Consider the following 26821-nt stretch of genomic DNA (forward strand, 5'->3'; position numbering starts at 1 on the left):
ATAAAGAAGATAATGAAGCATCGAAATGTCATGGTATTGATGGGAGTAGTTTAGCAGACGTTGAATTGGTGGAAGATAAAATAAGCGCCACATAGAATCAAGCCATGTCTCCAGAACGTGCGTCGTTAATACTCTGGATTGTTAGATCACTCTTAATTATTTACTAACAAAGACATAATATAAATATCACTACTGAATATTATAAGCCAACTCCGGACTAAAGTATGTCGTCTGCTTTAATGTCGGTCTTTCGGCCCGGGAGCCGTGAATTGCATGCTCTGCATCATCGAATCGACGCCAATGTTCGTATTCCTAGGGCTGCTTGTGGGTCAAGATTGAAAGATGCCTTGATGCTGTGCTCCCTATGTTAGTGACGATATACTCTGCTTGATATGGTGAGTCATGCCTCGTATTCAATAACAGACGTCTTCCATGGACTCTCGAGCAGAGCTGCGTCACGACTATCCAGCATTCTCATGCCTGCGATGATAAATGCTGCCGTTCGCCTCCCGACGAGCGATTCAGCAACTGCGAAACTGCCGACTCGCAAGCAAGATGTCTGCTTTAGAACCCAAGGGTCCTCTAGGATATCATCGTGTCCTTGCACCGTCTGCGGGCGTCAAGGTGTCTCCACTATGCCTGGGTGCGATGAACTTTGGGACCGCATGGTATGTTCCTAAAAAAATTCACAGATACAACAATGACGTGTTACTGACCATTACAGGGAAGAGTCCATGGGCAAATGCTCAAAACAGGATGCCTTTGCCATTATGGATGCGTTCTATGAGAATGGGGGTAACTTTATCGACACGTATGTCGATGCAGCGGGCAGCTTGAACAACCCAGCTAACCCCTACCAGTGCGAATAATTACCAGTCCGAACAATCAGAAGAATGGATCGGGGACTGGATGACAGCCCGTGGGAACCGCGATCAGATGGTGTAAGCATCGCCCGTACCGATCTCATTGCCTTTGCTTCCTCTGACTGAACAGCATCGCAACCAAATACACCACGGGCTTTCGCACTGCGCACTTTGACAGAGAACCCATCCAGTCCAACTACGTCGGTAACTCCCTCAAGTCGCTGCACATATCCGTCAATCACAGCCTCAGGAAGCTGCAGACGGACTACATCGATCTCCTCTACGTGCACTGGTGGGACTTCACGACCAGCGTCGAGGAGGTCATGCACGGGCTTAATGCGCTGATCTCTGCAGGTAAGGTCCTGTACCTCGGGGTTTCGGATACGCCCGCCTGGGTGGTGGTCAAGGCGAACGCGTACGCGCGAGCCCACGGGCTGCGGCCATTCTCCGTCTACCAGGGCAAGTGGAATGCGCTGTGCAGGGACATGGAGCGTGAGGTTATTCCGATGTGTCGGGATCAGGGCATGGCGATTGCTGCGTGGGCGCCGTTGGGTCAGGGGCGGTTCAAGACGGCGGAGGCCCGCGAGGCGGCGCATGCTGGTGGAGGACGCTCGGCTCAAATGAACGAGAATGAGACTAAAGTGTCCGAGACGCTCGAAGAGGTTGCGAAGCTGAGGAATACGAGTCTATGTGCTGTGGTATGTTTGCTCATTATATGCAGTCACAGTTTACTGACTAGGCCAGGCTCTCGCGTATGTCCTGCACAAGTCGCCTTACGTCTACCCGATTATTGGGCAGCGGAAGGCTGAGCACCTTCTGGCGAATATTGAGGCGCTCAATGTTGAGTTGTCTAGGGCGGATATGGTTAAGATCGATACCGCTGTATCATTCGATCCGGGTTTCCCGATGAATTTCATCTTTCAAGATACGCCCTACAACTTGAATTTGACGGCCGCAGATGTGACTTATACTCGCCTTTCAGTACACCTGCATTCCCCTCCTCATCAACAGCCAGTCAAGCCGCGCCAGGCGACTTGAAGTGGAGGTCGATCTCTGGTGGGTTTCTATCTTGCTCCTTATTATGTGCCTCGAGCCCCCAGCCGCTATCAAGGGTCATGGACAAGCTTCCCGTTCTGTATTGAGTACGGATCCTCGAGGTAAGGTCAGCTCACCAGAAGGAGACAGATAGTTGGTAATTCCATAGACATACTAGAAAATGTGTCAGCTAAAAAAGTCGCGTATGCGGTATATATAAAGCAGCATGGACCGTGATTCCCGATAAAGAGCTCCGCACTGGAGGACAGGAAGGACCACCCCTGCGGAGAAGGCTGGCTGCAAGCACTCGCTGCTCTGTGGATTTTACCCTGGCAAAAATAAGTACTCCCGGTGCAAGTTGACACCACGTAGGCTCAGACCATGGAACGTGTAATTGCGCGCGTTTTCAGTTGCAAACAACTTAGGCCAAGAGCTATCAGGGAAGCTCGGCTTGAGATCACGTAGTTCTTGGTCTAGTTCGCGAATGTACTGAAGGCACTGGCCTCGGGCTGTCCCCTGCCATAGTTAGAGTAAAGCAAATGATATACTTTCGATTTAAAAAGGCAAATGCATGAGGGAAACAAAAGCTCTCAAGATGACACAGATTCGATGAAGAATTTGTGATCTGAAGACGATAGTATGTAGTCTTCGGGCAGCTGCAAGTCACGGTCCTTGTCTTTTATCAAAGGAGGGTAACCGAAGCGGATTGCCATGTCTTAACAGACGATAGCAGAGCCAGAATAGAGCACGCAGATGTCCTTCTTCTGCTTGGTGGATGGCACAATACCTGTTTCCCCCGACAGTATACAACATCCGAACAGCCATGGCCAGAAATAATGACGCGATCTAGCCTGACCAATATGGAGAATATAGGAGAATTGACCGTTAGGGAGACACGTAAGTCATTTGTGGTGGGAGTAACCTATCACTGTAACGACAGACTTTAGAGTTCTCAGGCTAGTCTCCTCCATCAAGAGTCGGGGCAGCAGTGTCAGCACCGTTTGCATGTACGCATCAGGATCAGCATCGGCAAACACAGGCCCAAGAACCCAGGACGGTGCATTTGCATTGCCATTGCAGTGAGCGCAATGAGGCAAGCCACATTGGCAGTAGGAGTTCCGTTGGGGGAGTTGTTCAGAACATTTGCATCAAGTAATTCTTCCAATGCCTGAGTGTTGGCGAGAGGGAAAACAAGGTATAGCCCAGCCTTTGCGAAATGGTGTATACAGTGTCGTATCAACTCAACCGGTGGGCCATTTCTGAGACATTCATTTCGATTCTGCGGGAACATGCACCCTCCCCACGGTGGATTAGACGAGTTCTGATTTCTTACGCCTTAGCATCTTTTCGTGGCGGAGGCGGGCTTTCAGTGATGTGAGCGGCTAGTGCCTTCTAAGACACACGAGGGTCTAGACATGTTTAGTCGACATACCTTTCTCTGTCAACCATCGCGTGGGAGGTAATCCACTCAACTTTGACATTAACAACGAGAAGACTGGGTACCCAGTCCAATAGGTGAGAGGCAGGTGATTAGCGCGCCAGATTCGCTGAAAAGTTAAAAACCGTTGATTCCAGCCTATATAGAGAGGTCATGGAGGTTACAAATGGAATCTGGTAAAATTAATATACTGATGAGTTATCAAGATTGCTCTTCCTCCGAAACTAGTATATAACCACGTTGCCTATGTCAATGATCACGCCATTTAGGCTGCCACGATGGGAAACAGACTTGCAGATCAGGATATATGAAGGATTCTTAGCAGAAATACTCATGGAAATAGCCAATGATACATAATATACACATCAAGGCTCCCGACCATTACTTTATCATGCATACGAATGATCAGCTCCGTTTCCACCCGCTAGGCTGCTAAGCTTAATAGCACAAAAGGTGGCAGTGCTCTATTTTCAATGCGCTACCAAGGATCAAACTTTGATTCCGTTCCATTTCTTCTCATATAGTTTTCTCTGTGAGGCTTAGGTTGGAGTAACTGAGATAGTGATGACGAGCCACTGTGTTATAAACTCACCCTTTGCCGTCATCCACCTATAGATATATGAGGTAGATTGGGGCAAAGCCTTGACCCACCCGAACTCCGGACGTATGGATTAGGTGGGTTGGATATGGTCATAAGGATTTGCAGATCAGGTCAGCCAGTCTAAACTGGGCTATTGTGTTTCACCGTTTCCTTGGGCTCCACCACAACTAATGTATCCACGAACAGCCTTCGAATCCTTCAGCCCCAACGGGATCAAGCTCGCTAAGCCAGTCATCAAGCTCAAAGGCGCCCTGTGTCGGGGACAAGCCTTACAATAATTTCCGAAGATGCGCCGGATCAAGCCGTGGATGGCCACGCCAAGAAACAAAAAATACTCTGATATAGTGTAATCATTTACTAGGTAGGTCTCACACGTGGCTAGGTGTTTGGAATTTTGATGACTCCCAGTAGTCCAGATAAGGTAATACTCCGTACCTGGCAAACGGTTGTGGCGCTAACAGGTATATCTCTGTCTAATCTGGACCTGCCCGCCTTATTGGCAGCTAAAAACTCAAGGCCCCTTAATACCTGCGAATCCATCTATTCAAACCCTAAATTTACCTGATGGCGCCTTTCTTGACCTCGAGTAGCAGAAGATTTCACATCTATTCTAAATCCTAAACTTACATGATGGCACCTTTTGTACGGTACAGTGGCAGAGAATACGAACAGAAGGATTCCATCAGTAGTGGCAGTGGATAAGAGTGAAAGGATTCTCAGACCTAATCCAATAGACGTCAAGCCCTTCCTCATGTGGGAGGAGCTTCTACATACCGCTGCCTAACTTCCAGATGAACCATACACTGGTTACATCAGCGAAGAATCTCAGCTGGGACACGACAACATACCTATATAAGACCGCCCAGCTACTTTAATGGCTCAATTCAACTACGCGAATCCCAATCTACTATCAACAATGGTCTCTCTTCAATCCTTGGCCCTTATCCTTGTCCTTTACGGGCTGGGAACACAGGCAGCACCAGCCCAGGAAGGACAGGCAGTTGAGCATCATGAAGAAGTCTCCATCTTAGACTTAGTTCGCAATGGCAAAGTCACGGATAGTGGCACTGTCATTGTGACATACAAGCACGAATTGCCTGAACCGAACCGGGATGACACCTATGAGGTTGACGGCATCACCTTCTACGGTTTCCCAGGAGGAGTCGATGTCCATCCTGAGTTCTGGGAAGAACGTAACATCTCTTTCCCCGATACAGCCAAGTAAGTGGCATCGCTACGAACATGGATCTGAGGGCTATCATTCTAATATCGAGGCAGCTCCTCCAGCCTAGAGGCTAGACAGAGTTATATTACCTCGTGTGAACCTTGCAAATGCACTTACAACAAACAGGTTTACTATGAATGGCAAACTCAGAACTGGAATGCGGTCCAGGGCAATACGCATCAGCTCTCTGACTCCCTCTGCCCGCCCGGCAGCATTTCGAAGACTTGGACTAAGTCATGGTCTCACCAAATTTCTGTCCAAGCAGGCCCAGACCTCGTAGGTTCTGGTATCAAGTCACTTTTACTTGGGCAGAACTAATAGAACAAAAGAAAATTGGCGCAGGCATACTCGAAAAATTTGCCATTCGCGCTGGCTACTCCTATACCTGGGGGTATGTAGTAAACTCTTTGGGTCTGGATCATACTAACAAACTTCAACAAATAATAGGAAGGCTGTGGCAACAGCTTACAGTGTCTCCTGGACCACGCCCGGTCAGCAACATCCTTTCATTGAAACATTCCGACCAAACATTTTTGTGGTGAATGGAATTGCTCGGGTCTGTCTCTCCTTTACCTAGGAAGCCTTGTCTCACTTGACTCATCGATATCTATCTATGTACAGGCCCATTATGTTGATCACTACTACAACAACATGGCGTGCGGTGTTAGCGATTGGAGTCACATAAACCTCCATCTGCCACTGGTCAACAAGGACAATAATGACTGCCTACAGGATTCCAGCTCATGTGGTGCTGCCGGTACGTGGCCTTGTTCTGGGCTAAGAAGAAGTCCGCTAACCAAAACCCGACACTAGGTACCTACGACTCTTGCTTCTATATCGGAAAGTATGCCAAAACCTTATGCCCTGGTCGGAACCTTGGTGCGACTCCTGTGGGCCGCGAGTGCCCGAATTACCTTTATCCTGCTCCTTTCAACAACCCGGCGAAAAACTGAAGGAGCCAAAGACGAGGTGTTGGTGGCCTGAGACCAAATCACGTCTTCGCCCATGACCTTTACGGCGGACTATACCGTAGCTAGCTACGATGCGGACTTTTTGTACTTTTACTATCTACCTTGGTGTCAATTTTGAATCATCCTCTAGCAAGGATATTAAATACTATAGTATTATTCATATTAGTGTTATATCCTTATATACCAAGGTGGTGCCAGTATACTTACAATTCACATATATTTCTCCTTTCAGGCTCGCAATTGCTTATTCTGGTGCTCACGACCCTAGCTCCTATACAGACCTGACCAAGCGAAACTTTCTCCGCAACACCCGACGAACCCTGGACAAGTGTGCTGGCCACCTTGAGCGATGTGGAGTCTATGCTCGTGCTGAAGCTCGCCGTGCGGTCGTGACACGGACAAAGTGGTGAGCATATCCCACCGTTCCTATTTGCGGTCTACATTCTGGCCCCTGGGGGCGAGAGTGGACCCTTTTGAGTGGAGGGCGAATTGATCCGGCATGATATATCCGATGACCAGGCAGGCATCCCCATCATCGACGGACAATTCGTCGACCTCAACTCCTGTGAGCTCATCCCAGATCTCTACTGGGATGTCCGGAACTGCACGCAACTCTGATCCGTTCTTTGAGTATGCCTGTTTGGGTGACTCCATTGTGATGGCCTTCTTGCCTGGGTCACTCAGGGAGTCAACGTTACGCCCAGCCACGACTCGGTTGCTTTATATGCTGCTACCCTTGCATTTGATGGTGGTATTGCAGACGACGATAGCGCTGGGGTGACCAGATTCCCTCCGGCTCTACCTGTGCAATGCTGTCCGCATAACAGTCGCGATCGTATGTTCAACAATGCTGGTTTTCGAGGCAGATCTCCTCACAGTTCATGGAATGACGCTTCCGCAGCCTACCTCTGGACCAAGATTCCTGTAGACGACTGAATATCAACTCCTTGTGCCTATGGTTCTCTCTTTTCCAAATAGGTTCAATTGTTGTATACTGTAACCTACATAGGCTTTCCCTCAATGCAGTCACTGTTCTCCGCCTTGTACCTTCTGTAACCATTGCAACGTTCGAAATCAATCTTATTTCAACTTTCTTCAGGCTGGCTATCATTAGCTAGCCCATTAGCCGCGGCCTAAGAGTTGGCACGCCGCTGTTCGGTACAAGGGTCCAGAGGCACACCATGTGGCAGTCTCGAACTTTAAGATAGCCAACTCCGCAGACAGGATGAATTTTCCGTTGCTATCACGTAAGAAGAACAGTAATAATAGTCATTAGCAAAACCGCACATGCCTTTCCTCAATCTCCTAACAGCGCAAAGTTAGTATTGTTCGTGGCTGCAGACATATTATCCATAGTGGGGTGGAATGAATTGTCTGGCACATGAGTACGAATCCCGGCTTCAAGGGCTCAATATTTGCGATCCTTTAATAAGCAAGATATTGTTTGAATATTTGAGTCAGGACTAGCGGTCTCCGGTCGGATTCACTTGAGCCAAGAACCAAGATGCTAAGAGAATAAGCATCGAAGGGACTCTTCAGCCGCATGACTGCAGCTTAACTGCTGTCGTCCCTCCCATAAGGGGAAGTTCCTATCACGAGGTCCCTGGGAAACGCTATCACTGCATTATGACCTGCAGCAGTACAGCGCTGCTAAGAGTCATCTATGTAACCCAAGGAATTGCCAAGCATTTTCTCGGGTCAGCCCGACGGAGAACGAATGCACTCCCATTGGACGCAACCAGGAAAGTCGCGGCAATGACTTCCCCTATTGTACACCCAAGACCAGCTTGTACCAGCGGCAATATAAAAGTCTTGGTGCAGTAGATTCTGCAGCAAACCCACGCGGACATCCGACGGACAGGTCCCTGAAATCCTCGTCAAGATTGCATCCATAGTCCACTTTCCAATTAACCATGCAGATCGTTATCTTCAGCAATTCTCACGCAGTCATGCACTCGATTGAGAGAATACAGTCCGCAATGCTTACAGATCAGTATTATGTCTTATCTATGCTAATGCAACTGTCTCGGAGCGCGATGCGGGGAAACGGACAGTTACCGTCTTGCAATATCCCATGATGTGAATAGCTCCGGACTGGGTCGGGCCAAGATCGGACAGTTCTACGCTTGATGATGATAATGGCCTGGAGCAGATAGGAGATGAAGAATCAGTTACGCCAGATGGCTCCGATATAAATAGTCAGCTGGAGCTCATAACTGTCTCCCCCAGAAGCATCCCACTCTGAATCTGATATCCTTCTCCTTCAGATCACATCCTCAACATGCGAGGCCTTCTTCTGGCTGGGGCTCTTGCCCTACCTGCTTCTGTCTTTGCCCATCCCGCTCACCAGACTTATGGACTCAACCGTCGTACTGTTGATCTGAATGCCTTCCGCTTGAAGTCCCTGGCCAAGTACGTCAATGCGACAGAGACCGTCATCGAGGCCCCGTCCTCCTTTGCCCCTTTCACGCAGCAAAGCTATGTGGAGGCGGCCACTCAACATGTCAAGATGATTGCCCCTGATGTGACTTTCCGCGTGGTCGATGATCACTATGTTGGTGACAATGGCGTTGCCCATGTCCACTTCCGCCAGACAGCTAACGGTCTCGATATCGACAATGCTGATTTCAATGTCAACGTATGTATTGTGTCAGGCAGTGTATATCTCTTGCTAATAGGTGTGTATAGGTCGGAAAAGATGGAAAGGTCTTTTCGTATGGCAACTCTTTCTACACCGGTCAGATCCCAAGTTCGGCTGCATTGACCAAGCGCGACTTCTCCGACCCAGTGGCTGCTCTCAAGGGAACTACAAACACACTGCAGCTTCCCATCACTGTGGATAGCGCGTCGTCCGAGAGCACAGAGGAGAAGGAGTCGTATGTTTTCAAAGGCGTTTCTGGCACTGTCTCCGACCCCAAGGCCAAACTGGTGTACTTCGTCAAAGGCGATGGAAGCCTCGCCTTGACATGGAGAGTTGAGACAGACATTGATAGCAACTGGCTTCTGACCTACATCGATGCCAAGAGCGGCGAGGAGATCCACGGTGTGGTGGACTATGTTGCTGAAGCAGATTACCAAGTATAGTGAGTATTTGTGTCAACTCCCCCGCAGAAGAGCCTTTACTGATACGACCTTAGCGCATGGGGAATTAATGACCCAACAGAGGGCCAGCGGACGGTGGTCAAGGATCCTTGGGACTCTGTCGCGTCGGAATTCACCTGGGTCAGCGACGGCAGCACAAAGTATACCACTTCTCGCGGCAACAACGGCATCGCGCAATCCAACCCCAGCGGCGGATCGAGCTACCTGAACAACTACCGCCCTAGCAGCTCCAGCTTGTCATTCAAGTATCCCTATAGCCCGAGCTCATCGCCTCCCTCATCCTACATCGATGCATCGATCATCCAGCTCTTCTACACAGCCAATACATACCATGATCTGCTTTACACCCTAGGCTTCACTGAGAAGGCTGGTAACTTCGAGTACAACACTAACGGACAAGGCGGTCGTGGAAACGATTATGTGATCCTGAACGCCCAGGATGGCTCTGGCACCAACAACGCCAACTTTGCCACTCCTCCCGATGGCCAGCCCGGCCGCATGCGCATGTATGTCTGGACCGAGTCGACGCCATACCGCGACGGCTCCTTTGAGGCCGGAATTGTGATCCACGAGTATACCCACGGTCGTACGTATACCTCGCTTGTTTGTTTTTCTTGACGAAGACTAACATTTGCAGTTTCCACCCGACTCACTGGCGGCCCCGCCAACTCCAACTGCCTGAATGCTCTCGAGTCAGGCGGCATGGGCGAAGGCTGGGGTGATTTCATGGCAACGGCCATCCGCCTCAAGCCCGGCGATACTCGCTCCACCGACTACACCATGGGCGAATGGGCTTCCAACCGGGCAGGCGGAATCCGCCAGTACCCATACTCGACCTCGTTGAGCACCAACCCTCTGACGTACACCAGCGTCAATTCACTGAACGCGGTTCACGCCATCGGCACGGTCTGGGCAACCATGCTGTACGAGGTGTTGTGGAACTTGATCGATAAGCACGGCAAGAATGATGCGCCCAAGCCTACGCTCAGCAACGGTGTGCCGACGGATGGCAAGTACCTCACCATGAAACTAGTCATAGATGGAATGGCCTTGTAAGTTGCCCAGAATCCTTCGAGAGCTAGTTCATGCCCGCTAATCAGGAGAGCAGGCAACCATGCAACCCCAACTTCGTCCAGGCCCGTGATGCTATCCTTGATGCTGATACTGCTCTTACCGGTGGTGAAAACCAGTGTGAGATTTGGAAGGCATTTGCCAAGCGTGGATTGGGAGCTGGTGCGCAGTATAGCTCGAGCAATCGTGTTGGAAGTACTCAGGTCCCCAGTGGTGTTTGTTGAGTGCCCCATACTAAGCAGTAAGGGGGTACGTAGTTTAATGAGGATAATGACAATTCTTGGCACTGTTACCTTGTATCCGGCTAATTTCTTGTAATAAGCGGGGGAAGAAATAGGGTGAATCCCACAGCGCTCCATGACACAAGTAACCAATCCTGGACTGTTGGTACCTATCTAGTCTGGTGGTGATTTGTAGACGATACTACCTTAACTTCTACTAATAGTAATCCAATTTTTGTCTGGAAATGAGCACGAGATTCAGGGCCAATTGCGCCCCTTTATTCCTAGCCAAGAAATTAGCCGAGCTCAGACCCTGGAACAGTTCTCGAACACCGCCAATAACAGTCCATACTAGGATAAATTGACTGTCCCAAAGAGGTTACGGCAGGAAGCAATAGATGATAGTTGATCCAGTGCTGCCTACTCTTTTGATCATGGGTTTGTCGACTCTGCCACGCCACTTTGGCTCATTTCCGGGGATGAGAGTAGAGGCTCAGAGCAGTCCCGTACTTAACCCTCGTGGTCCCCTTTTCCCTGTTCCAACCATCAAAGCGTCAGGTCTATTCCAACTACTAGTCATTCCTTGCTTTGCATTATCACAGTCACTCTTTTACAAGTTCTGTTCATATTCAGACGTGTTTTCTTCTTCTATTTATCTACCATTTCCCCATAGTTAGATCCTGAAACACCATCTCAGCGAATCAAACCAATAAGAATACGAGGATCAACATGATGCGCTCCGTGATCCCCCTGATTGTCTCGCTTGGCTCGCTGGCTGCAGCCATCAACATCACCAGTCCTGCAGCCAACACCACCTACGCAGCCGGGTCCACCGTGACCGTCAAGTGGACCAGCGTCGATACTGATCCCTCCAGCTTCAGCCTCTACCTCTGGAACTTTGTCTCCTGGCCTCCGACTTATGTTCCGCTGGCCCTTGACATCCCAACAGAAGATCTGTCCCACTCGGTCCAGATCCCCTGCGACACCAACCCCGAATGGGGCTACCAGATCAGCGGCATCAACGGCACCAACGTCTACATCATCTACGCGCAGGGCGACAAGTTCACCGTCTCCGAGCCCGTCGAGCCCTGCGTCGACCCTGCCCCCGTGCCCACGCCGTCCACCTGCCCCAGCGCTGCGGCGTCTACCGTTTATGTCACGGTGAGCCCTACCGGTTCCAGCTCCCGTCTTTTCCATCCATCTTCCTCCCACGTCTCCTCTTCTCCTTCACCCAGCACCACCACCACTGCAACCTCCAAATATGTGAAGCCCGGAATCGTGCCTAAGACTATTGGTTGGTGTTCAGACTACTCCCACCCTGTGACCTTGGACAAGGTTCCCACCCCGACAGCGGCGCCGATGGTGACCCCCGCCCCTGGTGAGGGCAGCGGTGCTCGTGGTCCTCGTGTCAAGACCATTACTACGACCGTGAGTGTCGAGGCTTGTCCGATCGATGCGATGTGAGGGGAGTCTCTGGTGTGGAGTCCGGTCGAATGGTGCAGTCAAACTTAATTTCTTCATGCCGATATATTTTGTCAAGGTATTCGGTATTACTTATTAGTAAATATTGTAGGAGATATTTTATGTAACTACAGTCGAGGCTATTCTCACTCTAGCTACTTCTAATCTGCGTAGCCATCGTATGCCTCAGCTGCTAGTTTCGTCCAATTTCTCTACATATGCCTTGTGGGAGACAATAAGGAAGCATTTGGTCAATTTCAACAGGGTCCTCGACTCGGGAGGTCCTTCCGAGCCAGTCAGTTGATAGGGATCCTAGATCCATTTATTTTGCGACATTACATATATTGTGAGGAGTTTCGCATGGCGGCAGAAATCAAGCTGACGGAAAGGCTAGAGGCATTCAGGTCTTGTTTCGCGAGGTACGTATTATATATTAACCTTTTCAAAATTGCCAACACTGCCAACTATGCGAGGGTGAACTTAGGTAGAACAGTGAACGCTACTGGGTTGTCATGCTCTTCGTATCGGCTGGGGTAGAACATAGGAAAATGAAGAAATGATTGTGGGCAAGGCTGGATACTACAGTCACCAAGCATTCTTGGACATTCTCTACACCGACTTGGACTCTTGGTCAAGACTTGTTACAGACTCGGCCAAGATATCCTCTCACTCATATATCTGCAGAGTGCGGACAAGCAACCATTGTCGCAGAGGCTGCGTCTAAATTTGGTTGTTCTCGCCGATCGACACGAGACGGACTCTATTTTTGGGACACGAAACTGTGCCCTGGCAGTCCCTGGGCAGGAACACGAACGCTAAGCTTCGTATTATGGTTGCATCCGAGATCAGCCATCCCGACCACTCCAAAACAAGTCAAGCTAGAATTATTGTCGATATATTTCGCGAGATGCATACGAGACGGACCCTGATCAGTCCTACAGGTGGGGCCAAAAGTTTCCCCAGGGGCCCTCATCCTGCGAGCACTTTCCTTCTCGTATACGGACGCGGCTGTTTTGAACTAATTTCCGAGGCAGACCGGGCAACTCTCATTTGCCCTTATCCTTTGTTCTATACGAGGATATGGATGATCACCGTGTTCATGCTCGGGTATGGGGGCATTACTGGCTCTCGCGACTCGCGGTTTACATCTCGAAGAAGATCATGAATAGGAACATGACCTTCCAGATCAGCTATATAAAGGACAATTGAATCCCTCGAAGTTTGGATCTTCTCATCAGCATCAAAACAACCATCTTCATCCTCAGTCTCCTAAGGATCAGCGCAATCGCCGGAATAGTCTCATTAAGACCCTCTTGAATCAACCGACATCATGTTGTACCTTCCTCTCGTCGCCCTTTCCTTTGCCTCCACCCTGGTGAGCGCATACCCCATCACTGGCGATGGTGTCAACTGCCGCTCTGGTCCTGGCACCAACCATCCTGTGGTCAAGTCCTACCCCAAGGGCCATGATGTCTCCATTGTCTGCCAAGCGCCCGGCACCGACGTCAAGGGCGACAAGCTCTGGGACAAGACCTCCGACGGCTGCTATGTCGCCGATTACTACGTGAAGACCGGCAGCTCCAGCTATGTCACCAAGCACTGCGATGGCGGCAGTGATGGTGGCAGCGGTGGCGGCAGCGGCAACCTCCCCGGTCTCACTGCCACTCAGTCCTCTCACGCCCACAAGATCATCGATGAAGCGAAGAAGGAAGGCCTTGGTCGTCAGGGTTGCCTGGCTGGTATTGCGACCGGCTTGGTCGAGGTGAGTCAATCCTCATACTCCTTGTTTATATACTCGTATACTAATTGGTGAACAGTCCAACCTCTTGATTTATGCCAACAGCAAGGTCCCCGAGTCCCTGAAGTACCCCCATGACGCCGTCGGCCACGACTACGACAGCGTCGGTATCTTCCAGCAGCGTGCTGTCTACTACCCCAACATCGCTGCCGACATGGACCCTGCCCGCTCCGCCGCTCAGTTCTTCGCCAAGATGAAGAATATCAGCGGCTGGAAGACGATGGAGGTTGGCAAGCTTTGCCAGAAGGTCCAGGTCTCGGCTTATCCCGATCGCTATGCTCAGCGTGTGCCTGCTGCTCAGAAGATTTGCGCTGCCGGTGGACTGTAACCTGCTTACTCTATTCCTTTTCTCTTTCGATGTGTGAACACAGCGCATAGAGGTCATTAGACGCTCGAGTCTTTCTTCTATTTTTTTTACCATTCTGGATTGCAGTTTTTGTTAGATCCTGTATATTTGACTCATTCTATATTCTATCTTATTGAGATTTTGTGATAGCAATTCCCTTGAATCAATCAGCAACGGTATAGCTGACCTTGGACCTGCCGGACTTCCTCGTAATCTTCCTCACCGTAGTTAAGCCACACAGATCTGTCGTATCGACATGCGTCCCTCCACAGGGGTACACCTCGGCCCCAACGATATTGACCACGCGAAACTTCTCGCCGGGAGCAACAGCGACAGAACCCCGATCGGGCAGCAATCGCTCCAGCCCTCGTCTCCGAAACTCCTCCTCATCCCACCAGTCCACCTCGACAGGCAACTTGGCCTCAACAAACTCGTTCACTTTCGCCTGGATCGGCTCCTTCCATTTCCCGTCAATCGCACCCTGGAACTCACACGCCGCCGCGTCAGGGAAATGCGACGCCTTGAGTTCGTCGAACCCCTCTACCTCCTTTTCCAGGAGGTGCCGGACCGCCGCGCCGAGGACGTGGCCGGCCGTGTGTAGACGCGAGTATAGTAGACGCTTATCTGCGTCTAGCGTCTGTTCGACTGTATCGCCCTCGGAGAAGACGGTGGGTTGATTAAACCGGCCAAAGTGGAGGACTTGGCCCTCGCGTACTGCGTCCATGCGCACGGCTGCGACCGTGAAGGTAACTCTCGAGGCGCTGGTCATGGTGCCCTCGTCTGACGGCTGTCCGCCCCCTTGCGGATGGAAGATGGTTTGCTCTGTGATAACAGCGTAATCTTCATCGGTGCCTTGCTTGAAGAGCTGCCGGTTGGATTCTTCCAAGGCTGCGAATGGGTGGATTGCCTTCACGATGGTTTGGAGATTGTGGAGCTTGGCATTGTGCTGGAAGGCGAGAAATGTGCGGTCGGCTGTGACCATGATCACTTGAAAGTAAGTCTCGGCAAGTGAATTTAACCTTATGGGATGAAGAAAGTTACTATGGCGTTAAACACTATGAAATCGAGAGAGAGACAAGTTGCTTCATCCTTTTTCATTGTGATCTTCCCTTGGCACAAATTCACAATAGTAACGTAATCTCCCAAACAGGGAATAGCGTCAACGCTGAGTGGCTGTGTATATTTATTCCCGTGTCAAAGAATGAATTAATTCGAGGAACAAGACATTGAGGTCCGATCGGTGGGATTATTATAGTGGATAACCACATAGTAAAGTAAGTGATGCTTTTAACAGTAATTCCAGGATATAGCCACATATGTCCGTAACAAATGCCGACCATCAACAACGCGCCGATTATCGAACTAGCAGCGAAAGTGTGTAAGTCTCCAAGCTAAAGGAGACGCATGTGCATCAAAACGATGGCAATAAGCTAGATATATCTCAGTTGTCGCATAGAGCGCAGCATCCTGTACACCCCAAATAAGGTGGCATAGATGCCTCCGCCGGCTGTGGCCCAGGCTGGGCCCTGCATACGCAAGGACGAGACGGAAACAGGACCTGGCTGTTTGTAGGTATCTGATCGGACGACGTGCTTGCGCCTTTGATTTGAGTCTGAGACAGTTTGTGTCATTCTGGTTAACCCAGTTCCTCTTTGAGCTTCGCCACCTCACGATAGCGTACCTGGAGTTTGAAGCCTCTGCTTTAGAGTACTAAAGAGAGGCCTCGAACGACCGACAATTGCTTGATACATGTTTGTAGACTTGAATCGGTGATGAATGAATTGTTTGTTAGCTTTGTGAAGGGGAGGAAGGTATTGTTCTCAATCAGTGGACACTACGGTATTACGAGCATCAAAAATCAGCGACAAGAGAACAAAAGTCTCGATAATAAAGAACTGCGGGGGCGACTGCAGGACGATCAAGCTGTCATAAGACCCGACATTCGTGGAGTGGCGAATTCATCATGACTTCCCCGGAGTCGAGGAAAAGCAATGAGCCCACCGTCCTACCAAGGTACAAACGCTGTCAGAAATAAACGGTTACTGGTTCGTCGGCTATCCAATCGTTTTACGATTCTTTTCAATGCTCCCTGCGGTTGGCTCGATAGGGTTATGGTTAGCGCATTCAGGTGTACCGGCATTTAGATATGGGTGGGATGTCGTTTACGAGCTTCTTGAGACAGTCATCCACGAGAACGAGTACTTGGCTTACGGCCAGCTTTTATCAGACATTGCATCGCATGCAGAAGACAGCCCTTTTGCGAGGAGGTTGAGGCAGATTGCGGATTGACTGACAAATGAAAACACACGATCTCGTATGTTTTTATTAGAAGCTATCTCACAACTGGAAGCTGCTGGCATTGACAGGCTGTGCGGTTAATGTAACTAGGGAGAATTGTCCTAACGTCCCTGAGCCGCTCCCTTTTCAGTAGACAACTGACCATTATGAAATAGCCCTTTCTCATGCAGCTGGAAGAACCCAGGAGGTTACAGATTGGCTCGGAACGTTCCCACTCCATTTCTGCCCGCTCTTCATAGTGACAGTCACGTAGACATCATTGCCAAAAGTGTTTTCAATAACCACAGTGCGAGTTCCATCTGGGTTTAACGAAGCCACGGACTGGATACCGCCACTGTCAGAGTATGTGTAGCTGCCACTGCCGTTGAGCACAATCGCACCAGGCGGCATGAATTTGCTGAATTGTGCCATCATATAGTACGCAGTGTTGAGCGTGTAGCCTCCATTGTTGATAGTCACCAAGCCTTGGCATGTGGCGCAGCCGCCAGTGGACAGATGCGGGCCATCCTGGGCGTCGGTTCCCAGAGTCCATGCTGCAACACCCGAGGCCCAGTTCTGCAGGGGACCCATGGTGAAGTCGGCCGCCTGATGCCACGCGCCAGATGCTGGTGTCCAGCATTCGGTCATGTATTGCTTCACTCCAGGGTTGGTGTTGTGGAACTGGCTTAGCACTGTCCAGTCGACGTTGGGAGCGTAGCAGTGCCAGGCAACCGACTTGACGTACTGTCCGGCCTGGTTAAGGACTGTCTGAGGATACGATGGGACATCTGCAACATGTCAGTTTTTTTTGCTGTCATATCATCTAAGGTAACACGTACCTGTATTGTGGTCATAAGCCCAGATTTCGGTATTTAGCCCGGCGCTGGCAAGAGCAGGGCCGATATAGTTTTGGATCAGCTGTGCCGACTCATAGTCATAGACATACATGGTGGGATAGCCGGCCGAACTGAACAGTGGCTCGTTCTGGATGGTAATCGCATCGACCTGAGCACCGAGATTCTTATAGGCTTGGATGTACTTGACAAAGTACTGCGCGAATTGGCTGGCATAGCCCGTACTGCCGGTTCCACCACTGGTCAGGTATCCATCGTTTAGGTTGTTGTTGTTCGTATTGCCATCGATGACCCCGTTCAGCTTCATCCATCCTGGCGCACTCCAAGGAGAGCCGAGGATCTTCAGCTTGGGCTGCAGAGACTTCATTGTGGCCAGCATCTTGGCCATGGCTGTTCCTCGGTCGCCCAGATTGAATCCCGACAGTGACGGATCTGCCTTGCCGCCATTGTCGTCATACGTGTACGCTGGGTCACCGGACAGATCGGACGCCCCAATGGTGTGTCGCATCAAAGCAAAGTTCGCGCCGGCAGACGTCATCAATTTATTGAGCAGGTCCTGCAACAAGGAGGCAGGCAAGGTGTTAAACGAGGTGACCGTGGCATCGGTGACAGCAGCACCGAACCCAACAATCGTTTGTTTGTGACCGGACGAGGTGTCGTCGACAGTCAATTGCCATGTTGATTCAGAGCCGGGATTTCCTGCTCCTTGGACCGGAGCTGCTATAGAGGACAGCTTGTAGTTTCCGGCCGAGTTGGAACAGTATGCAGACGCAGAGGCGGCTCGTTTCTCTGGTGTGGCATGGCTCAGGGCTGTCAAGCCAAGCAGAGCACCGACGGATATACGCATTGTCAACGACAAGTAAGTGTTTGTCTTTCTCTTGGTTATTTCTTCGTGTCGTCAGAAGGACTGATTGAAAGGGTCTTGGAACAGAGGGGCTTCAAGGTCTTTATATACCCCACAGTCGGATCCATAGGCTGGTACTAATTCGGCACTTGGTTTGGCAAGAATCAAGCTATAACTCCTCTTCAAGTGCATTATTGGCCAGAACAGTCCAGGTGCATCTTTAGAAGCAACACAAGCATTACCCCGGCGGAGTACGGAGCTGAAGAATACTACGCACAGGGTGAGGATACCACAGTATCATGGACTAATGCTAGCCTCAAACCTGTCCGAAGCAAGCTCAGTATCAAAATGGTATTGATCTTCAGCGCTTAATCAATGCCGATGTCTTCAGTTCCCGGAGTTCGTGATGGCTCGATTTTCGCCCTGATACCTCAGACGGACTCTCGACCAACGAGGCAAAGCCTGCGCCTGTAAACAAGCATTATACCTCTCCTGTCAGTAGTAAATTTATATCAAAGCGGAACATAATAAGGCCCATACCCCACCTTTCTTAACTATGTTCATCTTACGTGAGAATTATGGATCATGCAGTGAGACTGTGGGTATACTTGACGAAGCCGTTCAATATGGGATATGTACTCAGATTCATCTGGAACAGGCTCTGTACATCATCGCTCTTTGAGAGAGAGCACAATAAATATCATGACTGCCTCGAAAGTTGAAAGTTGACAGTTGAAGGCCCCTGAAGAAGAAGACGATGGTCTGGCGCAGTCATAAGCCTCTACCATTCTACGCCATAAAGCTAGTGTCCCACAGCACGGTACATGAAAACCCCGGCCCCCGCATCTTCACCGTCTTGTCCTCTGCAAAGAGACCATTTTCCAGAAAGGGTAATGCAGAATTAGCTCCATCCAAATCATCCAATTCTCGATGCGAGCTTAGACACGGTTTAATATAGTACTTTGCTCCCATACATACATGGCCAACCAAGGAAGTAGATGGAAGAAATGTCCTGCCTCAGGCATGCACGGCATTCCCCAAGCTAACTTCCCAAAATGGTTAGCACCTGGTACTGCCGTGCCCCTCCGATGTTGTTGCGTCAATCGAGCATCGTCAAGGCATCGAATATACACTCGTTTCCGTCCCAATTGACTGCCCAAAAGCCAGTGATCCTCGTCAATCTGCACAATGGCATCCATTCTACCACGTACCGGCTTGAGAGCCCTTTCTGCGCTCTCCAGATCCGTCCCTGTCTCAAGAGTGGCTTTCTCCCGCCAGCTTCCGCGCGCCCAGCCCCTCGTGCAGCCCTTCGGTCGCAGATTCCTTGCGACTGTTCCCCAAGAACAGCCTCGCCTGCGTCTTGGTTCTACTGGTACCTTATTCTCCTCCGTCTTCGGCTGTAAACATCCTGCTGATATAAATTCCCTCCCGTAGCTCCAAACTTCAAGGCTCAGACCACCCACGGCGAAATTGATTTCCACGAGTTCATCGGAGACAGCTGGGCCATTCTCTTCTCTCATCCCGCCGACTTCACCCCAGTATGCACGACCGAACTCGGAGCTTTTGCCAAGTTGAAGGGCGAATTCGACAAGAGGGGTGTCAAGATGATCGGTCTGGTGGGTAGTTCTCTCAATTGAAGCACGGTACCATACTCATTGATCATATAATAGAGCGCCGACGATCTCAGCTCTCACGGTGACTGGGTCAAGGATATCAACGAAGTCGCATCGACCACCGTTCAGTTCCCCATCATTGCCGATCCCGAGCGCAAGGTCGCGTTCCTCTATGACATGATCGATCAACGCGACCTGGACAACATCGCCGAGAAGGGCATTCCTTTCACCATCCGGGCGGTTTTCATCATCGACCCAGCCAAGAAGATCCGTCTGACAATGCTGTACCCTGCTTCCACCGGCCGTAACTCCGCCGAGGTCCTGCGTGTGATCGACGCTCTGCAGGCTGCGGACAAGAAGGGCATTGCTACTCCCATCGACTGGACCGTTGGCGAGGATGTCATTGTTCCGCCCTCCGTCTCGACCGCGGACGCTAAGAAGAAGTTTGGCAATGTGCGGGAGGTCAAGCCTTACCTGCGCTACACCAAGTTCTAGGTGGTCTTCAAGTCATTCCGGTCAATACAAGGGATCCAGTAGATTTGTAACAACAATAAGATTTTTCATTATATCCAGCGTGATATGTCAAAGTAGCCTTGCTATGGCATGGTCAGTTTTGCACGTCGGCACACCTACTTGCCTGCTGTACTGGAACTCACGATAGGCCGCTCATTTAACACGCATTGAGTGACAACAGCCTCGGAACTGTAAATTCGACCGATTAAACCAATGTCTCATGTCCCTGGCGTTCCGCACTGCAGTGTGCTGTGTCGCTGATCGCTAATCGCTGGCCAGGTCAACGCCAACTTCTGGCGTGCAGGGAGAAACCGCACAGCCCGTTTCCGGGCCGCAAGCGGGCTGACAGTCACACAGCAGTTGTCATCGCAGTGGGACAAACGGTATAAGGCAGAGTCCCTTCACACGTAACAAGTGTCCGTCATCTTCGCAGTTTCGATACTAGCTTGGTCTGCAGGATTCAAGATGCCTGAAAGGTATAGCAACAGTTCGGTGGACTTATACCGTATCCTTGAGCAAACCAGGCACATAAGCCTGGAGGATACTTCAAGTAAGACGGGACCAACTTGTTATCCGGGGTAGGTGAGGGCAAAACTAAATATTCCAAAGGAAAGATTGCGTCCGCCATCGGACCACTGTCTCAAATCAGGAACCTGGTCAAGCTTTTACAAAAACTGGGCCACGTCCGCGAATCCTCTGCTCTAGCCGATGTGCTTCGCGTGTGCACCCATCCGCACGACCTTGGAGGGCTGGGTCTGGACGATGCGAGCGACTTGACAGTGCAGCAAGAATCAGAAGTTCTGTTCCTCGTGTCTGCCTGGCTGGAAGCGCTTAATTCAGCGGATAGGTCCAGATCGATGCTTGCTCCGCTGCCATCCAGGCCTCCAGGTCGGCGCGGGATGACTCTAAGCGAGAAAATCTTTGCGTTGCACGACGTGGCTCATAGGGGTCGGGTCGCTCCTGGAGATTTGATTCGGGTCGATGTCGATTGGGTTATTGCTTCAGAGGCATCATGGGCCGTGAGGATTGACCATAATGATTTCTTTTTCCGCGCTGAACCAGTTCATTAGGGCATGGAGACTACGTACAACGACCTAGGCAAGCCTGGGATTCATCGCAACGATCGCTTCTGGCTCGCCGGTGATCATGTTGTAGATCCTCGCATCCGAGATGTTCCAAAAGTTCGCGCGCTGATCGATGCAAGTGAGAGGGCAAAGCGAGTGTTCAAAATGACTGAGTACCAGGGAACGAACGTCGGTCAAGGATAACCCTTAACTCCAGGGAGATGCTAACATTGTCTAGTATACTATCCTCCACACCGAGTTCTACCGGGAACGAGCGCAACCTGGCATGCTGATTATTGGTTCCGACTCACATACGTGCTCCTCTGGCGCATTGGGATGTCTGGCGATTGGACTCGGGGCAGCAGATGTGACTCTCCCCTTGGTAACAGGAGAAACGTGGTTCAAGGTTCCTGAGTCCATCCACATCCGTCTATTGGGTGTACCTAAGCCTGGAATTGGTGGAAAAGATGTTATACTATACATTTTGCAGCAGTTGAAGAGGGATACTGTCGCTTCGGATAGGATCGTCGAGTTCTCTGGTGCCGGTGCCCAGTATTTGTCGGCTGATGCTCGGTTTGCTATTTGCAACATGACAGCGGTACGTCAATGCAGTTTCAAGCTGTTATGCCTTGCTTATTGGAAAAAAGGAACTCGGTGGTATCACCGGTGTATTTGTGCCTGATCACATCACGCGCGACTTCGTGGCCAAGAGACGCTTACAGCAACACAAGAATCTTAGCACGTACTTCCGACCCGACAACGATGCGCAGTACGCCGCAGAACTCGACATTGATCTTGGTAACGTCCAGTCATTCTTTGCTCGATACCCGAGACCAGATGATGTGGTTCCAGTCTCGGACTACGCAGGAATGCGGTTGGATGGTTGCTTTATTGGAGCTTGCACCACAACTGAGGAGGACCTCATCCTTGCTGCTCTTGTGCTGGAGCAAGGACTGAAGAAAGGCTATCGGCCAGTTAAGCATGGCAAGAGGAAGATGGTGCCGGGGTCAATGCCGATCCTGCGCAGACTACGCGAATTATGCCTCACCGACGTCTACGAAGCGGCGGGTTTTGAGATCGGAGTACCAGGCTGCAGCTATTGCGTCGGCATGTCGGCGGATCAGGCAGCCCCAGGAGAAGTCTGGCTCTCATCCCAGAACCGGAATTTTGAGAATCGCATGGGCAAAGGTTCGTACGTGTGCCGCTTAACAGAATTCTTTAGCTGAATGAGGCAACGCAGGGTCAATAGGGCATCTAGGCTCTGCCGCAGCTGTCGCTGCATCCTCATTTGAAATGAAATTGACCGATCCTCATGACTTGCTTCGTGGGATCAACTGGGAACGATGGATATCCTTGCGCGAGTCTTCTGGACCCTCGGCGAACACGGGCTCGTCTTCTCATCTGACCTATGTTGAGCCGAGCGGCTCTCGTGCTCTCGCTCCGGAGAGAACTGTATCAAGTATTTTCTCCAGATACACGCAAGAACCTCGGTTTCCTGGAACCCTGCGTGGCAAGGTCCAGCTGCTAGGCGACTTCATCGACACGGACGCGGTATGCTCAAATAACTACATATATCCTTTTGCCGGGCTACACTTTACTGATAGCATCCGTAGCTAGCACCGGCTGAATTCTTGATGGATATGAAAACTAATGAACAGAGTGGTCTGCATTGCCTACAATACACCGATCCGTTATTCCGTCAACGAGCCCAAGAAGGTTTCAACATCGTTGTGGCTGGTCAAGCCTTTGGCTGTGGATCGTCGCGCGAACAGGCCGTCATGGCATTGCTTGGTGCGTGATACGACTCTCACCTGTACTGTTGCTAATAGCATCTCAAGGCTGCAGCATCAAATGTGTGATCGCGAAATCATTTGCCTTTATCTTTCAGCGGAACATGCCCAATCTCGGCCTGTTGGGCATTACCATGCCCAATCAGTCGTTCTACGCCGCTGCCAAGGATGGCTCCGAGATATCGATTGACCTCCATGCGCACGTCATCCACATTGATGGACTCCGCTTTGAATTCGAGTCGAGTCAGATGGAACAAGAACTGTTCCGTCACGGTGGCATTACTTCTGCCTTTCTAAAATTCGGGAACAGACTCTTCGAAGAGCTCACAGCTGCGAAGAATGTTGGGACAAGTCACAAGGAAGAGAATTATCATGCACCTAGCGCGCTGCAATGGTAATGATGACTGTCCTAGTATCTGGACTGCGGCGGCCCTCGCTTCCATATGGCTCCCTGCCTGTATATATATATATCTCCTTTTCGGGTCTAACCCATCTTATTCATTGAACTGTCTACAGCCTAGAGAGAGCAGCTAAAGCAGTGGCATTGACAGCTGAAAGTATTACATTCCTTTCGTTTCCTGTTGAGAACAGATAGCATTGAAGAGAATGGTGAGAAGCAAGGCTATTCCCATCCAACGGATTGACACTGTTCATAATATGACTGTCTTGGGTTTTTCTTCCTGACTCAGTTGTTCTCCTCACTGTGGGTCGTCCAAAGTGATTGGCGGGTATCGGATCGATCCAGCCAATCAACAGTAGTCAATGACATCCTCAGTAGAAACAGGACATCTGATAAGGATTTGCAGAGTATAACTTTGACTTTATTTGACAGAAGTTTATGGTACAATAAGTTGCGGTTTGTTCAGATATCTTCCTAATATCAGAATTAATCCATATGTGGTCAATAAATCGCTTGACCCCGAGAGTCATCAGAATAGCCACTCTAACGCTTGTCCCATCCTCTGTCAGCATTAGAATGTCACATTCCGCCACAGTGACCCTACATGAGGTCAAACATGAACAGATACAGCCACGGCAGCCCTCATTCAGGTCGTTAGCCATACCGGAAAGTGAAGATGACCCGAAAATTCGGGAGAAATATCGTCCCTATCTTCTGAATCCCCAGCAAGCGGCTGAGGATTGGGCAAATCGCTTGGAACTCGACACCGTGCTGGACATGGCGGAGAAGGACCTCAGGAGGACTCAGAAACGTATCAAGGTGTTGGTTTTGTACGGTTCGCTGCGGAAGAGGTATGGATCTGTTAACACGCAGTAATCCCGGCAGCATCCGAGGCTAACACTATCGGCAGATCGTACTCGAAGCTCGTAGCCCTCGAAGCCAGTCGAATTCTCTTCCGACTCGGCTGTGACGTCCGAGTCTTTAATCCAGAGGGCCTACCAGTCAAGGACGACGTCCAGCAGACGCACCCCAAAGTCCAAGAGCTGCGCGAATTGAGCACATGGAGCGACGGTCATCTCTGGGTGACCCCCGAGCAACACGGCAACCTGGTAAGCTCTTCATCACACGTCGTCTTTCAGAACACCACTGATCCCTGCTAGACTGCCGTCTTCAAGAACCAGATCGACTGGATTCCCCTGTCGACCGGCAGCGTTCGACCCACTCAAGGCCGCACGCTGGCCATCGCCCAAGTATGCGGAGGATCCCAGTCGTTCAACGCCGTCAACTCGCTTCGGATTCTGGGCCGATGGATGCGCATGTTTGTGATCCCGAATCAGAGCTCAATACCGAAGGCATACACGCATTTCCCGGATGCTGGTCGACCGGGAGACTATCATCTCATGCCAAGTGGGAACAGAGACCGCTTGGTCGATTGCATGGAGGAATTTGTTAAGTACACTATCTTGATGCGGCCTCACTTTGATCTCTTTGCGGATCGATATAGTGAACGCGAGGAGAGGCGATTGAAACAAGCGGCGCAGGCTGCCTAAAGCCGGGGCGGTTGCCATATAGAAGGAGGTGGTAGTACAGACACGCTTAACAATGTAAATAGACATTGGTAGAATAGCCCCTGGACTCATTGTCCTCGATATCATGAAGGAATATGCCCGAGCGGCAGCCGAACGAATATAATCTCGGGGAACATTAAGCCAGCAGTCCCGGCATAGGTAGCAGCAAACTCGCTGACCGTCGTAAAAGCCCTCCACAAGACAGCTGCCGCACAGGATGCTCCGTAGCACGAAGTTGGGAGAGAGATCATGAGGAAGGAGTGTCAGGGCAAAAAGACCAACAGGATCGAGGTGTTGGTTCGCAATGCCGCCAACGGTCACCATCGCCTTCATCCTATGCCTCAGACCATATGCTCATTGGACACTGCCCTACGGAAGGAACAGAAGTCGGATATATCCAATTTAAATTAACAAATCAGAAATTAATAGATCAGAAGCGCCGGTATCTCTTGCAATCATGAACAGACAAATCGAAGTAGAATCATGAATCGTCAGAGTTGCTCCCGAATTCTGCAATCACGACCGCTGTTCTTTGCTGGGCGAGCCTGTAAACCAGTTTCCAGCACTCTGAAATCCTCCAGAAATGGAATTTCCCACCGTCTGTGCCCCAGAGGTGACACTCTGACCAGCACCCTTCGCCCGGTCCACCACGGGGTCTGTGACACCGCCAAGCGGTCCACCATATGAGCCATCCTCGTCCTTGCCGTTTCTCTCGGCGCGGTTGATGCCTTCTTTAGAGATCATGTTACCGACTGGAGCAAGGAATCCGTTCTCACCGAGCTGGTTGCCGACCAGATTGTTGACGTCGTCTTGCACTTGATCGACCTGTTTGATGCCGGTGACTTTGGACTTGGAAAGGGTATCTAGTCGAGCTCATGTTAGCCTATCTGGTGCTCAAGGACATTTATCCTATATAGATTGGGAAAGGGACATTTCTTACCTTTTGCGACGTATGAAGCCTTGTTGTCGCCCTTGCCGAACCATTTCAGGTACTGCTCCTCAAGCCATGGCATCCACTTCTCATATTGGTCATTGTATGCCTCTTTTACCCATTCGCTGAACGTCTGCTTCTTCTTCTGGTCCTCGGTGAGGTTGTCATAGAAGTGTCGCTTTTGCTCCTCCGTATGGGTCTCAGCACCGGTCTTTTGGTTAGGGCTATCCATAGTTGTTGCTGTGTTCGACGGAAATATCGGTTCTGTGTCAGTGATAAGCTTGACGCTAAGGAGAAAGTTGCCTAAAAACGTATTACCATAGGTCTAAGATCGCGATAGCCTTCTATATAATGCTGGTTTGGGTATGGCTGTCCGCCACATGGTGGGCTAGCACCATGACGTGTGTGGCTCTCTATTAGATCAGTCACTACTCGATCCTTGCTGGATTGCGTACTGGCAAAGTCAAGCTTCATTTCCTTAGCATCAAGGATGACATCTTGTTGGATCTCTTGGGTTGGCACTTCTGGATGGCCATTCGATGCGATGATCCACGCGGGCCCTGACGTCATTGCGCCGTGTCTGGTGATGAATCTTGAAATGACTAACATTCGATGATATGATATCCATATACACCAGGGCTGATTTTCCAATGAAATTGATCAGTTTATATTACAGTGCTTTATATCGATGTCATGTCGTGCTTGGCATTGTTGTAGCATTATTGTAGTCGAATAATGCAGACGCAAGCGCAACTGTCGGATGGCTAGCCCTTTGGTGCTGTTGGTAAAGTTCACTTGCATGTCGATCAGAACTTTCTTTCGTAGGAGATCAAGA

The 26821-nt window shown here is 50.4% G+C and overlaps 12 protein-coding genes across 12 annotated transcripts; 9 read left to right on the forward strand and 3 right to left on the reverse strand.

Moving 5' to 3' along the window:
• Positions 1–104: 104 nt before the first annotated feature.
• Positions 105–2395, forward strand: P174DRAFT_495687 (norsolorinic acid reductase; the record flags this gene model as incomplete). The annotated part of the gene is made up of 6 exons (XM_024830872.1): positions 105–117; positions 569–668; positions 725–811; positions 861–941; positions 994–1561; positions 1608–2395. The coding sequence occupies 6 exons, from the start codon at positions 105–107 to the stop codon at positions 1899–1901; spliced, it is 1143 nt and encodes a 380-aa protein (XP_024679843.1). The 3' UTR covers positions 1902–2395.
• A 2458-nt stretch (positions 2396–4853) lies between these two features.
• P174DRAFT_424078 (uncharacterized protein) lies at positions 4854–6115 on the forward strand (the record flags this gene model as incomplete). Its single annotated transcript, XM_024825171.1, has 6 exons — positions 4854–5158; positions 5216–5438; positions 5492–5553; positions 5610–5718; positions 5784–5919; positions 5976–6115. 6 exons carry the CDS (start codon positions 4854–4856, stop codon positions 6113–6115), a joined length of 975 nt encoding a protein of 324 aa, XP_024679844.1.
• A 1899-nt stretch (positions 6116–8014) lies between these two features.
• P174DRAFT_395206 (extracellular metalloproteinase) lies at positions 8015–10530 on the forward strand (the record flags this gene model as incomplete). The annotated part of the gene is made up of 5 exons (XM_024823672.1): positions 8015–8771; positions 8822–9216; positions 9271–9821; positions 9873–10287; positions 10344–10530. Exons 1-5 carry the CDS (start codon positions 8415–8417, stop codon positions 10528–10530), a joined length of 1905 nt encoding a protein of 634 aa, XP_024679845.1. The 5' UTR covers positions 8015–8414.
• Positions 10531–11132: 602 nt separating this feature from the next.
• P174DRAFT_506756 (GPI anchored serine-threonine rich family protein) lies at positions 11133–12350 on the forward strand. Its single transcript, XM_024831326.1, has one exon. The coding sequence runs from the start codon at positions 11257–11259 to the stop codon at positions 11989–11991; it is 735 nt and encodes a 244-aa protein (XP_024679846.1). The 5' UTR covers positions 11133–11256; the 3' UTR covers positions 11992–12350.
• An 832-nt stretch (positions 12351–13182) lies between these two features.
• On the forward strand, positions 13183–14181 carry P174DRAFT_412510 (uncharacterized protein). Its single transcript, XM_024824309.1, has 2 exons — positions 13183–13750; positions 13806–14181. Exons 1-2 carry the CDS (start codon positions 13319–13321, stop codon positions 14112–14114), a joined length of 741 nt encoding a protein of 246 aa, XP_024679847.1. The 5' UTR covers positions 13183–13318; the 3' UTR covers positions 14115–14181.
• A 43-nt stretch (positions 14182–14224) lies between these two features.
• Positions 14225–15338, reverse strand: P174DRAFT_286249 (putative alanine--tRNA ligase). The gene has a single exon (XM_024821567.1). The coding sequence runs from the start codon at positions 15112–15114 to the stop codon at positions 14296–14298; it is 819 nt and encodes a 272-aa protein (XP_024679848.1). The 5' UTR covers positions 15115–15338; the 3' UTR covers positions 14225–14295.
• Positions 15339–16174: 836 nt separating this feature from the next.
• P174DRAFT_444950 (uncharacterized protein) lies at positions 16175–16504 on the forward strand. The gene has a single exon (XM_024828217.1). It carries the CDS (start codon positions 16215–16217, stop codon positions 16419–16421), a length of 207 nt encoding a protein of 68 aa, XP_024679849.1. The 5' UTR covers positions 16175–16214; the 3' UTR covers positions 16422–16504.
• Positions 16505–16592: 88 nt separating this feature from the next.
• Positions 16593–18110, reverse strand: P174DRAFT_376713 (glycoside hydrolase family 30 protein; the record flags this gene model as incomplete). Its single annotated transcript, XM_024822713.1, has 2 exons — positions 16593–17197; positions 17249–18110. The coding sequence occupies 2 exons, from the start codon at positions 18108–18110 to the stop codon at positions 16593–16595; spliced, it is 1467 nt and encodes a 488-aa protein (XP_024679850.1).
• A 1174-nt stretch (positions 18111–19284) lies between these two features.
• P174DRAFT_412519 (peroxiredoxin) lies at positions 19285–20345 on the forward strand. Its single transcript, XM_024824310.1, has 3 exons — positions 19285–19479; positions 19542–19723; positions 19778–20345. The coding sequence occupies exons 1-3, from the start codon at positions 19296–19298 to the stop codon at positions 20213–20215; spliced, it is 804 nt and encodes a 267-aa protein (XP_024679851.1). The 5' UTR covers positions 19285–19295; the 3' UTR covers positions 20216–20345.
• A 101-nt stretch (positions 20346–20446) lies between these two features.
• On the forward strand, positions 20447–23485 carry acoC (aconitase family protein; the record flags this gene model as incomplete). The annotated part of the gene is made up of 8 exons (XM_024832140.1): positions 20447–20486; positions 20816–21252; positions 21304–21486; positions 21536–21895; positions 21945–22485; positions 22538–22848; positions 22911–23088; positions 23136–23485. The coding sequence occupies 8 exons, from the start codon at positions 20447–20449 to the stop codon at positions 23483–23485; spliced, it is 2400 nt and encodes a 799-aa protein (XP_024679852.1).
• A 578-nt stretch (positions 23486–24063) lies between these two features.
• arsH (putative arsenic resistance protein ArsH) lies at positions 24064–25037 on the forward strand (the record flags this gene model as incomplete). Its single annotated transcript, XM_024822658.1, has 3 exons — positions 24064–24322; positions 24361–24596; positions 24648–25037. 3 exons carry the CDS (start codon positions 24064–24066, stop codon positions 25035–25037), a joined length of 885 nt encoding a protein of 294 aa, XP_024679853.1.
• Positions 25038–25571: 534 nt separating this feature from the next.
• Positions 25572–26218, reverse strand: P174DRAFT_463381 (uncharacterized protein; the record flags this gene model as incomplete). The annotated part of the gene is made up of 2 exons (XM_024830257.1): positions 25572–25918; positions 25996–26218. The coding sequence occupies 2 exons, from the start codon at positions 26216–26218 to the stop codon at positions 25572–25574; spliced, it is 570 nt and encodes a 189-aa protein (XP_024679854.1).
• Positions 26219–26821: the final 603 nt, after the last annotated feature.

This window comes from Aspergillus novofumigatus (genome assembly GCF_002847465.1).
Source record: "Aspergillus novofumigatus IBT 16806 chromosome Unknown P174scaffold_7, whole genome shotgun sequence".
In the NCBI taxonomy this organism is placed as follows: domain Eukaryota; kingdom Fungi; phylum Ascomycota; class Eurotiomycetes; order Eurotiales; family Aspergillaceae; genus Aspergillus; species Aspergillus novofumigatus.

Bases quoted from the DNA above. Each gene is read 5' to 3' on its own strand.
- P174DRAFT_506756 (XM_024831326.1), top strand. From the start codon at position 11,257: ATGATGCGCTCCGTGATCCCCCTGATTGTCTCGCTTGGCTCGCTGGCT.
- P174DRAFT_412510 (XM_024824309.1), top strand. From the start codon at position 13,319: ATGTTGTACCTTCCTCTCGTCGCCCTTTCCTTTGCCTCCACCCTGGTG. The intron at 13,751-13,805 runs GTGAGTCAATCC...ATTGGTGAACAG, and splicing joins TTGCGACCGGCTTGGTCGAG to TCCAACCTCTTGATTTATGC.
- P174DRAFT_286249 (XM_024821567.1), bottom strand. From the start codon at position 15,114: ATGGTCACAGCCGACCGCACATTTCTCGCCTTCCAGCACAATGCCAAG.
- P174DRAFT_444950 (XM_024828217.1), top strand. From the start codon at position 16,215: ATGCTCCCTGCGGTTGGCTCGATAGGGTTATGGTTAGCGCATTCAGGT.
- P174DRAFT_412519 (XM_024824310.1), top strand. From the start codon at position 19,296: ATGGCATCCATTCTACCACGTACCGGCTTGAGAGCCCTTTCTGCGCTC. The intron at 19,480-19,541 runs GTACCTTATTCT...TCCCTCCCGTAG, and splicing joins CCTGCGTCTTGGTTCTACTG to CTCCAAACTTCAAGGCTCAG. The intron at 19,724-19,777 runs GTGGGTAGTTCT...ATCATATAATAG, and splicing joins GTGTCAAGATGATCGGTCTG to AGCGCCGACGATCTCAGCTC.